At 34.8% G+C, this 13928-nt stretch overlaps 1 protein-coding gene across 1 annotated transcript; it reads right to left on the reverse strand.

Annotated features, from left to right (window-relative positions):
* On the reverse strand, positions 1-12821 carry LOC127446195 (protein-glutamine gamma-glutamyltransferase 5-like). The gene is made up of 15 exons (XM_051706924.1): positions 12799-12821; positions 12118-12297; positions 11427-11672; positions 11121-11239; positions 8689-8817; positions 8412-8589; positions 7614-7749; positions 6723-6826; positions 5003-5242; positions 4885-4905; positions 4278-4313; positions 3956-4156; positions 2396-2559; positions 1983-2119; positions 1-733 (listed from the first exon to the last, which is right to left on the reverse strand). Exons 1-15 carry the CDS (start codon positions 12803-12805, stop codon positions 583-585), a joined length of 2049 nt encoding a protein of 682 aa, XP_051562884.1. The 5' UTR covers positions 12806-12821; the 3' UTR covers positions 1-582.
* Positions 12822-13928: the final 1107 nt, after the last annotated feature.

Consider the following 13928-nt stretch of genomic DNA (forward strand, 5'->3'; position numbering starts at 1 on the left):
TTCAGAATTTATAATGTATCATTTTATTTTAACATGGTTGGCAGTGATTGGATGATGCTGGACATTACTTTGAATCAGAATTAATTATGCTAATTTCTGATGCAACATCTCTAAACATAAATGGAAATGGAACCTAAAAGTAACTGATTTAGAACACTCTACATAGGCAGCAACACAAATAGTGCTCTTCACATTTAGCACAAAAAAAAAAGAAAAAAGAAAAAGAAAGAAAGAGAGACTCGATTCACAATTGATTTCAATAGTTTGGTACTATGTTGCTAATCTAAAGATGCAATAATCTAAGCACAACAATATTGTATGTAGTGATTTTTGCTTTATTCAACGTAAAAACAAAATTTGTAAACATTTTTAAATTCCTACGAAGAAAAGCAACTTACAGTGCATTCATGGTATACATTTGATCAGTTTGTGTGTTCCCTGGGAATTGAACCCATGATCTTGGCATTGCTAGTGCCAAGCTCTACCAGTTGAGTTATAGGAACTTAAAGAGTAAAATTGTAAAATCTTGTTCCTGAAGTGAAACCAGCAGAGAACCAGTGCTTTAACTCCTGTTTCATGTCTTTAAGCTGGTTGAATGTTGATGGTCTTGAATCCCCGCAGGATAGTGGGCAGGTTTATCAACGCTAAACTTGCGTGAAGCATCTTTGGGCCTGTCATCTTGGGAATGAACTGGACAGGCGTCTTCAAGGTTTCTCCAGGCTTGAGCTTAACACTGCAATTAAAACAAAATGACATTTAGAGAATGACACACAATAGTCACACTTGATATGCATGAATTACATTGCATTACATAACAACATATCAAATCATATGCACACAAATGCTGCTTGAAATTTTCACTTTTCTGAACCATTTTTGCAATTACTTTTCAACAACTGGTGTTGATGATTTTTAGTGGATGTCTGAAGTCATTTCACCTCATGTTCACACATTTTAAACATATTCTATTGTTTGTCATTTAAAACCTAAGAAACTACTTTTTGTAAAATATTTTGAAGCCTTAATTTGAAATTTGCTGTGATTTGCATTTAATTAACACGCACACAAACATTGAAGTACCCTATGAATTACTCAGAAATGTTGACTTAAAGGTCGGCACAGACATCATTTTAAGAGTCACTGCAGTTGCAACTGATGTTAAAGATAAATACAGTGTGAAAAATCTCTTAGAAATCCACCACTCCCACTTCAAACACAGTATGTACTCGACTATTCAACGCCTGTACTGCCTCACTGCTAGTGCAGACTCCCTGCACAGGTATGTGATGCAAGATTGTGTCAGTTTACCTCAAAATACAGTACACACACACACACACACACACACGCACACACACACAAAAAGGAGTTTTACTGCTTGTTCAGTTGTCACAATTCCCGAACATTTTTCCAAAAATGTATTTCATAGCATCCAATCAACTTAAATTTGTCAAATGGGAGTTTAATCAATCCATTTGTGTTGGGACAACATAAATAATTTTTGTTGGCCAAACTAGGTGTACATTTGCTGTCGCCTCAACAAAATTAAAATGTTGCCGTTCGACACATTTTTTAATGGTCGATATTACAAAATAATTTCAAGTTCATTCAACAAGACTAGATCAAATCCATTCAAACTAATTATTCTTGGCTAAAACAGTGTAATTTAATTGCTTGGAAAAGTTTTCCTCAGTTTTATTAAGTTCATTCAACTTTTTTTGTGTGTGTGTAGTTACTAGAGTTATTGTTACTAATGTAAAATCATAATAAATTACATTTTGCAATGAAGGTGATGGCTAATGACAAGTTAATACAGTACAGAATTTATAGTTGGCTCAGTAGTTGTTACTTTCTTACTAAATAAAGGGAAGTAGACAAAAATGGATAAAAATGAATGGGGGTGTATTTGTATTGGGCGATCAGCGCTGACGAAAGTCGATTTCTTACCGGCATGCACTGAACTGAAGCAAAAACACTTTACAAACCTCATTTCAACCTTCTCCTCCAAGAGTCCCGAACCCAGTACTATAAGTTCTCCACTCACTGGAACATTGAACGGGCTTGTGAACATCACCGTTGCAGCTTGCTGAGTGTTAATGATGACCGAGTTCTCATTTGCAACCTGGAAGAATGAAAAGGTATCACATTAAATTGCTGTATTAATATACAACTATGTATTCTTCGTTGTTTCTTCTTACTTAAAGCTAACATGAAATTGCCTTCGCAACCCATTTTACTGTGGTATTGAAATGAGTGTAAGAATATGCAATGAGAAAAGAATGTATCACAATAAGACAAAGAACATGTAGCATGAGCTTCAACAGGTTAAGCAATAAAATAGGTTAAATATTTTAATATAGACTAAACCTCAACCGTTGTCCATGTTGGGCCACCATACCTGTATAATGAGGGCAGGGCTGGTGATGTTGAACTCTTCAGTAGCCAGTTCTCTCTTCTGTGACTTCACATCCTCTATAACCACAGCCAGGTTAACCAGATAGTCCTCTCTCACCTCCTTCAGTGCATACTCGCGGAACGAGATGTCGTGTTTTATAGTCACAGCTGGTGGAGAACAGAGAACAGAAATCGGTCATGCAGAACCACACAGTGACAAATGACGTCTGTATGAAGACTGTGTAATTCCCATTTAATAATTTCACTCATATTGTGTTTCCCAAGTAGATTTAAAATGAATCTAAATTGATAGATGGATGATCAAGATTCCATAGATTCAGGAATTGCTTTTTGTTTGTTAAAGCAGTCTGACTTGGCCAGACATAACAACGTTGGGTCAACCAATTTTGTGCATTTGGGACTACATGCTCAACCAATGGCAGTCAGGGAGTGTTTGAAAACAGTCATTATGTTGGCTCGATGAAGCTAACATACTGTTATTCTACAAACTTTGTTTAGGTTTTTTCAAAATCCCTAAACCAAGACCAAAATTTCTAACAATAACTCCTCCAAGAGATTTCAAACTACATCCACGAAATTTGGTACAGACCTTCAGACTGTTCTGGAATAGTGTGCTATGTCTTTTCTAACTGATCTGACTTTTGGTTTTCGCACAGCAGAAGATCAAATATGTGTAAAATACAATAGACTTATAGACTTGTTGTTTCTTCTTACAAGTCCCATGAACAGAATGTTTAAACGGGTCAACGGAATGCTCGTTAATTCAAACTCCAACTGTCAAAAACAACAAATCCCACTGAAGGAATGTTTAAATGGGCCAATGGAATGCTCGTTAATTCAAACTCCCAAACTGTCCAAAATTCAAATGTAAACACACATAAAAGGCCTTTGATCTGCTTTATGTTGCTCTCTCTCTCTCTCTCTCTCTCTCTAGCTGGCTGATTGTCTTACTGTAATGTCTGTATAACCATCACACTTCAAACCTTTAAAACTAGTTTAAACTTTCAGACAAGACTTTGTCAAGCCAACATCTAAGTTTATCTTGACAAACTTTACCTATCTAGTAAATTTTGCAATTCAGTTTTGTGCCAGAAGTGGAGCAGAAACTGCACACTCCAGCTTCAGATATTTTAATTAAAATGAAATCATGGTTCACGGCTGTTACGCAAACTTCAAAGGGACAAGGCTTTCAACATGTCCCACCCAAATAAGGGATTGTCATGTATTTAAAGATAAAATGGTGCGCCCTGTATCAAATCAATACGGGATGTGATTTGTCCCATATTTAAGCTGGTTAGATGCCGTCCCGCCGAAAACCCTCAACAGGGATCACCCCAGTAGAGTAAGGTTAATTCAACTTCGACATTGGTTGGAAATTTTGCCTTTGTTGTGTAAATGATTCTTCCCATATTGAATCGCTCTCTACAGAGAGTGTCCCGTATTTCTCAAGTTCAAAAGTGGCAACCCTACACGCAAACTTCCTATTTCAATTGGAAATACATCAATACAGGTTCAGAAAACTGCACTCATCAAGAGCTCTTACATTCATTAGGACTGATCTTGAGATCATCGTGAGCCTCCCAGAAGGTTGTGATTGGATTGCCGTTGTACTCTTTGTTCTGAGCGTTCACATGCTTTTTCAGGTCTTTTGGAACAGCCTCATTGTTGGTGATTTTGACGCTGAATGAAATGTTTTCTCCCATTACGGGGGCTTTCAGAAGACTTAGAGAAACAGTTATGCCCTCTGAAGATGCATGCAAAAACACACAAAATTTAATATTAGATCACTGTGTTTAGTTGTGTTATTCAAACAGACAAAATGCAAATAGTGTTTATTGAAAGAAAAAAACAATGCTAGAACTCACCTTTTTTCATTGTAGAATGATCCTCTCTGGCAGCTACTGGAAAAGAGTATTAATTTGTGAAATTTGGATGAATAAGAAATATTATACACTACCAGTCAAAAGTTTGGAGACACTTAATGGTTCTTATGATTGAAAACCTTTGGATCTAAAGGCTTACGCTTAAATGCTTGAAATTAGTTTTGTATAAAAATATTAATTTCTGGCAACAATTTACAATAAGTTGAACTATCAATTAACAATATTTTTTTACAGCACTTCTTAATTTTGTTTAATATTAATTTATAAAAAATATTGTTAGTTCAAAATGCATTAACTAATGTTAACATTTACAACGTTGAATTTTCAAAATGTAATAGTGCGTTTTGAAATGATCATTAGTCAAGATTAATAAGTGCTGTAAAAGTATTTTTGTTAGTTCAAGTTAACAAATGTAGCTACTATACATTTCAAATTAAGCTTTTATTTGGTTGTGTGTTATTTCATTGTTTTGATGACTTTACTGTTATTCTATAATATTCTATATGAGTAGATGTGTCCAGCTGACACTGAGTTAATTTGTCTAACAACTTCTCAATACTTAAAAACACAAAAGGCTTAAATGACTTACTGCTCTCTCTGCTGAATGAATCTGAAAAATAATTAAGAAAAGATTTGGTCACGATGTAAAAACATCCTTAAAATTATGTAATTTTCTATCTTATTGCTTGCTTCAAAAAGATTCTTACCCCTTTCATTTTTATATTCTGAGGTGATATTCTGCATTTGCATTGATCCTGGCTGCTTGGTGCAAATCAGGGCTCCGACTCTCTTAGTGTCCGTTCTGGATTCTAATATCTTCCCATTCCTTGTGATCATTGTACGCACATCTGCGTTCACTTCTGCGAAGACAAACGGCACGTCGTACACCGCGTCCACTTTCTGATCAAGAATGGCTTTCACCGCTGCAGGGCCACAACGATATATTCCTGCAGAAAACATTTCTTTTTTAATCATTTTTAGGGAAGATTATCACAATGTAAATCTGTGAAACAAAAATATCCCTGCTGAAAAATATTAGCATGTGCTGGCCACTAGCATACATTGCATTTTGAATGCAGGCATGCTGGTCCCCATTATTGCATGCTAGAGTTTGTGCTCATCAGGCTGTTTAACTAAAGTCTGCTCAAACCTCTAAAACAGCAAAAGCACACTGACTGAGCAGCTTAACCAGCAAGAACCTGGCTTATTCTATAACTGGGGGTATATTTCATGTCAACAAAAATAGTACAAAAACAAAGTATTTGCTCAAGAAAACAACTATTGGTTTTATTTCAAATATTCTTTCAGTTTAACATATCTACTAGTTACAAAGCTTAAGCATTAAATACCTTTTTGATATTATAAAGGAAAGGATGTTTTTCCTAGTGAGTTTGTCAACTATGTTACGGACTGCATGCCATTACAGACACTGATTAAATGCAACACTTCAAGTAACACACATAATTAAGGGTTCTTTTGTCTATTCTGCCATATGTCCAGTCATTTTTTTTTAAATAATTATATGTATGAATTGTATGTTTTTGCAGATATTCATGTAATATTTTTAGCACGGTCACCAGTGACAGTAACATTTATTTTTATTTTTTAAATCATAAATCTGCCTTAAATATAATTTTGGTAGTTTTAAGGGATGTTTTGTAAAACTCTAACCTTTGTGGATGTAAAATACACCTTGAAGGATATCAGAAGCAGCATTATTGTTATTTGATGTGTAAAACAATCAGCTGTAACATAGTTGACAGTGAAAGCAATATCCTGCTTTTTTCACAAAATACAATGACAGCTCTTTTTTAATTTGCAAAGGAATAATATCTGCTTAATTTTGTAAAATCAATTATATGTCCCTTAATGCCTAATCATCATGATTCACACGCATGCACGCACACACATGCACGAGGGCACGCACACCCTCAGTGTCCTCTGACACATACAGGCTTAAATTATGAAAAAAACTGATCTATGGACAATATTTAATTATCATCAGTGGACACAGTAGGGTCACGTCAACTATGTTACCCAAAAGTTGACCCTATAGGGTCATGTATTTGACAGTGACATGGTTGACAATTCCCCCATTTTGACACATAATTTCAGTGGTAGGCCTAGGTCATTTTCTTGATCAGGTTAATCTCAGATTGGAATATATATTTGAGTTAAAATCATAAACAATATTGCAAACCATAACAATGCCTTCATGCCTATGATGCCATACAATAAACACTGTGTAGGCTGCTCACTAGGTTGTGGAACGGAGCCTATGGCTATGCTAGATAAGCAATAGAATAGCATAAACCGGCCTGGACAAGATTGGAATTCTGGAACTGGTCTTAGCTGGTCTTTTCGACAGGGATAAAGAACACACTAAATACTCTACATCCGTTAGCCTTGAAAAATGAATGTTATTACCTGCGCTCCGCTCTTGGGGTGTTGGGTCGAGAACCTGCCAACCGTCGTACGCTTGACCCAGATCAGGCCTCTTCATCCAGCACTCTACCCACACATGAAAATTCCTGACAGAACCCAGAGATTTAAGAATGAAGATATTAATTATTTTAGGTTGTTGTAATATTACTAGTCAAACAGCCACAAACGTTACTGAGGAATAAACAAAGACATTCACAAATAAGCAGTGATGCCAGCGATATCAATGGCTCATTTATCTTTTTATACTGGCTTCATTCAGATTAAGTGAAAATACTTTCAACTTGAAAAACAGAATTTTTTTAAATTTTTTATTTAAGCAATAAGATACGTCAGCTGTTAGCAGGGCCATTTTCTGAGCAAAAAAATTATAATAATAACTATACAAATAAACAATAAATGTCTATAAATAACAATAAATAATTATATACCAAAAGTTTAAATAAAAAATAAATAAAATAAAATAAAAAAAACGGCCTTGCTTTGCGGGGCCCCCTGGTGGCTCAGGGGACATTAGCGCCCGCTTATACTGCTTATAGCAAGAAACGGCCCTGGCTATTAGGCTATATATGAACAAGACAGCATGTCCTTGAGCACCTTGTTTCATCTATAAAATTATTATAAAAGCATTATAAAAGAATAACATTAAGAATGACTGGTATAGCCTGTTTATTTGAAGCCATGCGATAACTGCACTGATTATTATCCATAGACTTCTACAAAGAAGAGTAACATAATTTTTTGAAGTGCTGATAAGATGCTAATTTTTGTAAGAGTACGGCCATGGAATTTATTTAAAATAGATAAATAAAATAAATATCCCATGCAGAGAAATCCATATATTTTTAGCTGCATAATTAATGCATCAAGACTCACCAAATGCTATCCCGGCTGAGTGACAGTTTCTCGCCCTTCTCCGTGTAGTACTCCTCAATCACCATGTTTCCGTTTGTGTCGTGGGCAGAGTTAAAGTTGGTGACCACACGAGTCGGGATGCCAAGGGCTCTCATTACTATTAAACCATAAAAAAAGAATTGTATTTGATGTTGATCGGCAATAGCACTAATGCCAATCAAATATAACTTTGTCTCTTTCTGGTTTAAATGACAAATGATAAGGAATAGTTCACTCAAAAAATCTCTTTTTTTTACTCGCCCTCAAAAAGAACATTTGAGTCATTATTCACTGATAATCTTTCCCTCCATCGAAGCTCAAAGATCTCATTCATGTTCGTGTTTACATTTAGAAATACGCATTGCAATATGCTTGATGTCACTGGCCTCAAACGGCATTGGTTTTTTTTAATGTTTTTTTTTTTTTCTGAACGTGGCGCGGCAGTTCAAATATGCATAATGAGATTTGAGAGCTACAGTAAAGAGGAAGATTTTCAGTGAATAACTTAAAAGGTTAAAAGTTATAACTTAACAAAAATCATACTACTTTTATGATGTTTATTTTTTGTCCTTGTCTTTTTCTGAGCTTGGCGGATACCATCACTATAAACTTTTGTTGCATGGAAAAGAGCAGCACAAAGTTTCCGTCAAATTTCTCCATTTGTGTTCCACAGAACAAATATTGGTTTTGGAACAACATGAGGGTGAGTACAGTAAATAATAACAACATTTGTGCAAACCATTCCTTTAAAACAGATATTAAAATGTATATCTGTCCCACCTGTACACATAACTGCAGCAAAGACCCAACACTGTCCATATTTGACAGGATTAAACTGTTTTTTTGACCACTGCTGAAGAATATCAGCGCTGCCGGACCATTGTGAGGGGTTAACACCATCTTTATAATCCCCTGACCAGTTCCCCATTAACACACCCTTATCATCCTGACAGTTTACCTGTTCATACACACAGAGAGAGAGAGAGAGAGACTATATTAATATTTCGAGGGAGGGAGAGGAGAGAATGAGAAAAAGAATAAAGGAGATGAGACTCACCATTGCTGAAATCACTCTGCTGATGTATATGGGGTCAGAGAATTTGAGTACATCTCTTTTCACATCAGCTTGATATTGAGGACTCAATTGAAACAGCTTCATACAAATGTCCAATATCCCCTTTTCATACTGAAAATGCATTGCACAAGTAAAAAAAAAAGATACTAAAATAAACATACACACGAAATATTTAAACTACCAGTCAAAAGTTTCGACACACCTACTCGCTAGAATTTTTATTCCATGTATGCTGGATATTTGTTAACTGCTTTTAATTTAATATCCATCCCAAAAATTGTTTCTTTTTTTTTTTTTTTAAATGAATTGAAATTTCCATTTCAGTATTTTAGTTTTGTACAATTTTTTTGTCTACGAAACTAATTTCAAGCATGTAAGTTGTAAAGATTTTAACGACAATGAGAAACATAAATTCTGTCATTGTGCCCAAATATATGACTGGTAGTGTATATAAAGAAGGCCAATATTGTTTGATTTATGTGTGATAATCAGGGTTATGAACAGTGGCGTAGCCAAGGGTGGGCCGGGGTGGGCCTGGGCCCACTCAGAATATTAGGGATTATTCTTTGACTTCAAATATATATTTATAAAATAGTTTTAAAAATGCATAAATTCTTATTTCTGAAAGTGTGAAAGCACTGTTTGAATGTGCCACTTCTCTTTTCTTAAGGAAAATTGGGTAAAAACAAAGTTGGGCGAAAACTTGGCCCATCCATTTTTACTGAGGCCCACCCAAATGTAATTTCCTGGCTTCACCCTTGGTTGGGAAGGTTACTTTTAAAAAGTATTCCGCTACAGATTATTGAATACATGCTGTAAAATGTATTTGAAATGTATTCCGATTACTTTGGATTACTTCTTCAGCACTGGAAGATTTTTTCTCTCCTTTTGACTATAAGCAAGTAAATAAAGTAAGAAAATACACATTCTCTGAAAAAATACATATCGTATGCAGTTTTGCAACTTAAGTAAATTGATCTTGTTTTAAGGATTTTTAGATATCTTTACAGAAAAAAACAATATTTAATTCTCATTAAGAATAAGATTTTTGCAGTTCATCTTTGCTCTAATATCAAAGGTCTTACTAGAGAAAAATGTTATGCTTGAACGTGCATTTTCATTATAGACTTTATTATAAATATAATCACGTCTGGTAACAGATGCATGTTAAGGCAAGAAATAGCATTTTAGCTTAGCATAAAGCGAAATGTTCACATGACAATTTACACAAGATAACTATTTTTGCTGCTAAAACCCCACAGAGTGAAAACAACGACATCCTTTTCTGATCATATGTGGATTCTGTTCATAGAATAGGCAGAAAATATATTATTTGTGGCTTTCTATACGATGTTAAAGGCTACATTGGTTAGCATTTCTTGTAAAATACCCTAACCACATAAAAACACTGACCAGGCGTGTAATCGTGTATTTATTAGAGTTATGTTTCATCTGTCAAAGCGTTTCTAACTGTTTTTTGTTAAGCTGTAGAAACACGATATAGCTCCTCTATTAAGCTCCCAAGGGAAAGTTCCTCAATGACATCATATCCACCTTTTCACTCACAACAGTGTGAAAGCACTCGTATGAAACAAATCATAAGAAAGTGTTTCACCGCTGTTCAAACGCTCCTCGGATGAAACAAATGAAACAAATGACAATAAAATGCAAAGTAATCTCTTCAGTAATCAAAATACTTATTGAATGTAACTGTATTCTAATTACCAATGATTTAAATTGTAACTGCAGTGGAATACAGTTACTTATATTTAGCATTTTAAATACGTAATCCCGTTACATGTATTCCGTTACTCCCCAACACTGGTGATAATTAATGTCAGACTGATTTCGAAATGATCGGCATCGACTAATATCATGCAGGAATGGTACATTAACAGAAGTATTATTTTCAAAATCAATGGAGAGACTTTAGATTTTAAAGTATTTTAGTGAATTTGGAGTAAATATTATTATGTATAATTGCATTCATTTAATTTCTGCAATTTTTGTGTACATTTTTCCCCCACTATCATTATACTGTGTTATATATTAGTATTGTTTTAAGACTGTCCTCACTTCAGACTTTAGCGCAATGACGGAGTGGATTTAATGGATGTTTGTGATGTAGTGCAAATGTGTAGTGCGTGAGTAATAGAGCGAAAATAGAGTATTTATATTAGTGTTATAAAGTCATAATCAGCTGTTGTACTCATGATTTGTGTGAACGTGAATTAAATGCACAGTTGTTGTAGTGCCTCTAGTGTTCATTTTAACAGAAAACTGCGGCAAAACTTAGAAAACAGCACGTAAATGTCAGTTATAGTAACATTCAGTCACTAATGACAATGGTTATTGTGAAACAGTTTTTCAACCCAGTCAATGAAAGACATCTCACACCTCCAAGCCAATCTCACCTGATCAAAAGACCATGGTCTGCCGGTGTAGTTATTGGCTGAGCCTTTGAACAACACTCCGATATCACTCCTCACATATTCCTTTCTCAGATCCTCAGAGGACAGGTACACTGAATCAGCTACAAAATATACAGTATAATAGTATCATAGTTAACAATAAGCCACAAAAGTGATTTAACACAAGGGTGCTTTTGGTCTAAAACGGTTGCAATAGCAGAATGATAAAAGTTTAATAAACATTACATGTATTAATGATACCATCGTATATTTATAATGCTCGAATGCACATCAGAGAAAAGGACTCACCTAGGCTCCAGGGGTTGCAGAGTAATGTGAACTGGCCGAGCGAGTGTGTTTTTTTCACACTTGTGCGAGTCTCGATTGTTAGACTGAGGGTGTAAACCCCAATAGAAGCAGACGCGGGGCTGAAAAGCAACACCGATACCGCCCGTGGTGAATTCAGGTTGGGTACACCCTGTTTGAGAGTTGCGCTCCATTGAGACGGAGAAGTCTGTTCAGAAACAGAGATGGGGATCTGGACAGAAAACGGACCTGTAGAGAGAACATGAGAGAAGAGTGAGTTCAGGAGGGGAGCGCAAAAGTCTAGTTCTGGAAGTAAAAATCACATTCATTTTCTCCACATGGAAAATGAAATTTTAGTGATTTACTGTGTAAACCTTTCAAGGCAGATCCATCATGAGCTCTGAGGTCATTAATCGAGGGTTTATGCTTCTGTAGAAGCCATGAGTTGTTGTGTTTTAAACATCATTTTTAAGAAATCATGTTTAATTTCTGAAATCCCAGTTAAGAACTACACTATAATCTTGAAGAGAGATCCACCAATAAGAGAAATCGCTGTTACTGTGGGAACGGAAATCAGCAATTACAGTAGTGGCTTTGGGTTAATACATTGAGTAACACGCATACTGATGAATTTGGGCATTATAGACGCAGAGTGATGTTGTATGTTCACTTTTTCAAAAACACATGCACATACCTAAAAGTACTTTGAAGATCAGTTTGTCCCTCCGTGAATCAAATGGCCTTCCATCGAAGTTCACTTGAATTTGAAAGGACTGTCCTCTCCGCACAACCAGCGTGCTGGAACTCAGACCGTCTGTCTGGTGGCGGAGCTGGTTTGGAAGTTGTTGCAGGTCCACATTTCGAAACTTTAACTCTATACAAAATGAATAAAATCAAACAATAAACAAATGTGAAATTGCTTTTGACTTTAAACTATATATCAAATATAAACTTATAAATCAAAAAAAATTATAATTTTTAACAAAAATAACAGCACAGTAAATGATCAGATTTAAAGTTAAAATACATTTAAAAAAAATAAAAAATACTCTAAAACATGCAAAAAAAGTCATGATTTTTGGAAAGGTTTTGGAATATATATATATATATATATATATATATATATATATCAAAAAATAATAGCACAGTTAAATGATCAGATTTTAATGATAAAGATTAAAATGCAACAAATACCTTACATTTTAAAAACAACTACATTATTTCTAAAAATCATGCCTTTTTTTGTAAGTTGTAAGAGAGGTTTCAGAATAAAAATGGCTACTTTGCTTTTTGTAATTGTTTACAAAAGTGCAATGTAAAAAGTAAAACTTTTTGTAAACAATAAAATACACGTAAAAACACACATGAAGCTTACCGTCCATGAGATTCAGCTGTTTATTGTCGCTTACCGTTAGATTAACTAATCCTGTGGTTTATTGTGCTTTTTATATGATTCCCTCCTGCTCCTCCCTGATTTTTTTGTCAAAAGTGGTCGGACCACATTCACTTCTGAAAACAATGCTAAATGATACAGTCAGTACCAACAATTCCATGATTGTGCAATCACACACACGGAAGAATTGTGCATTTCATGGGGTGGACACAGTTTGTACAGTGTCCCTGAATGAAAAATAGTTACTCTTACTGTACTCACACATCTGTGGGGCAAAAGGTGAGTTCAGGACAGACAGGCGTGGAGCATTTCATAAACAGTGTAACTATAAAAAGTTATAATGGAGGAATATGAATGTGCATATGTTTATGAACATTACAGTATACAGTTGGTCATACATTGTTTAGATTCCTTCACTAGTGGATTATAATACAACCATATTATACATTACAATTCAATAAAAAGAAAAGAAAAGAAAAAAAAAATGGTAATGGGAATCATTTGAGATTACACATCCTCACTCTCACAAATGTTCATCATAACCTGAAAATCAAATCTATGATGCACATAGCAGAGGATGTGGTGATTTCAAGGGTGACACACAGGACACTCCTTGTGACTCACCCCACATCCCATTAGTGATAATGACACCTTTTGTTTCGTATAGGGATAATGAAATTCTCTAATCCCATTTCCTCATCACATATAAAGAAATTCAACAAAATATATCATCCTTTCTCATGCAAACACTTTCATAAGACGTGGATAAACAATAGTCATAGTTACGAAACAATTTGAGGAAAAAAGTATGTTAACACTTAGGATTTTTAAATGGATATCTGCATAAAAGTCTCCTAAAATTAGATATAATTATTATGAGGTCAGAAGACAGTCTTGATAAGACAAATTAGCAACATTTTACATTACAAAAATCAGGTGTAGTTTTAATACTGGTGGGCAAAGTACGTAAATACTGTACCCGAGTAAATGTACAGATACCCTGGTGAAAGTAAAAGTGTAAGTACCCCTTGGAAATTCTACTTGAGTAAAAGTACAAAAGTTCTTACTTTTGAATGTACTTGGGTATTAAAAGTAAAAGTACCGATCTATTA

Source organism: Myxocyprinus asiaticus, chromosome 9, assembly GCF_019703515.2.
Source record: "Myxocyprinus asiaticus isolate MX2 ecotype Aquarium Trade chromosome 9, UBuf_Myxa_2, whole genome shotgun sequence".
NCBI lineage: Eukaryota > Metazoa > Chordata > Actinopteri > Cypriniformes > Catostomidae > Myxocyprinus > Myxocyprinus asiaticus.

Excerpts from the sequence above, each read along its gene's own strand:
- LOC127446195 (XM_051706924.1), bottom strand. Across the intron at positions 7,750-8,411 it reads TGCTGCAGTTATGTGTACAG|TAATGAGAGCCCTTGGCATC; the intron begins GTGGGACAGATA and ends ATGGTTTAATAG. Across the intron at positions 734-1,982 it reads GAGGAGAAGGTTGAAATGAG|TGTTAAGCTCAAGCCTGGAG; the intron begins GTTTGTAAAGTG and ends TTTTAATTGCAG.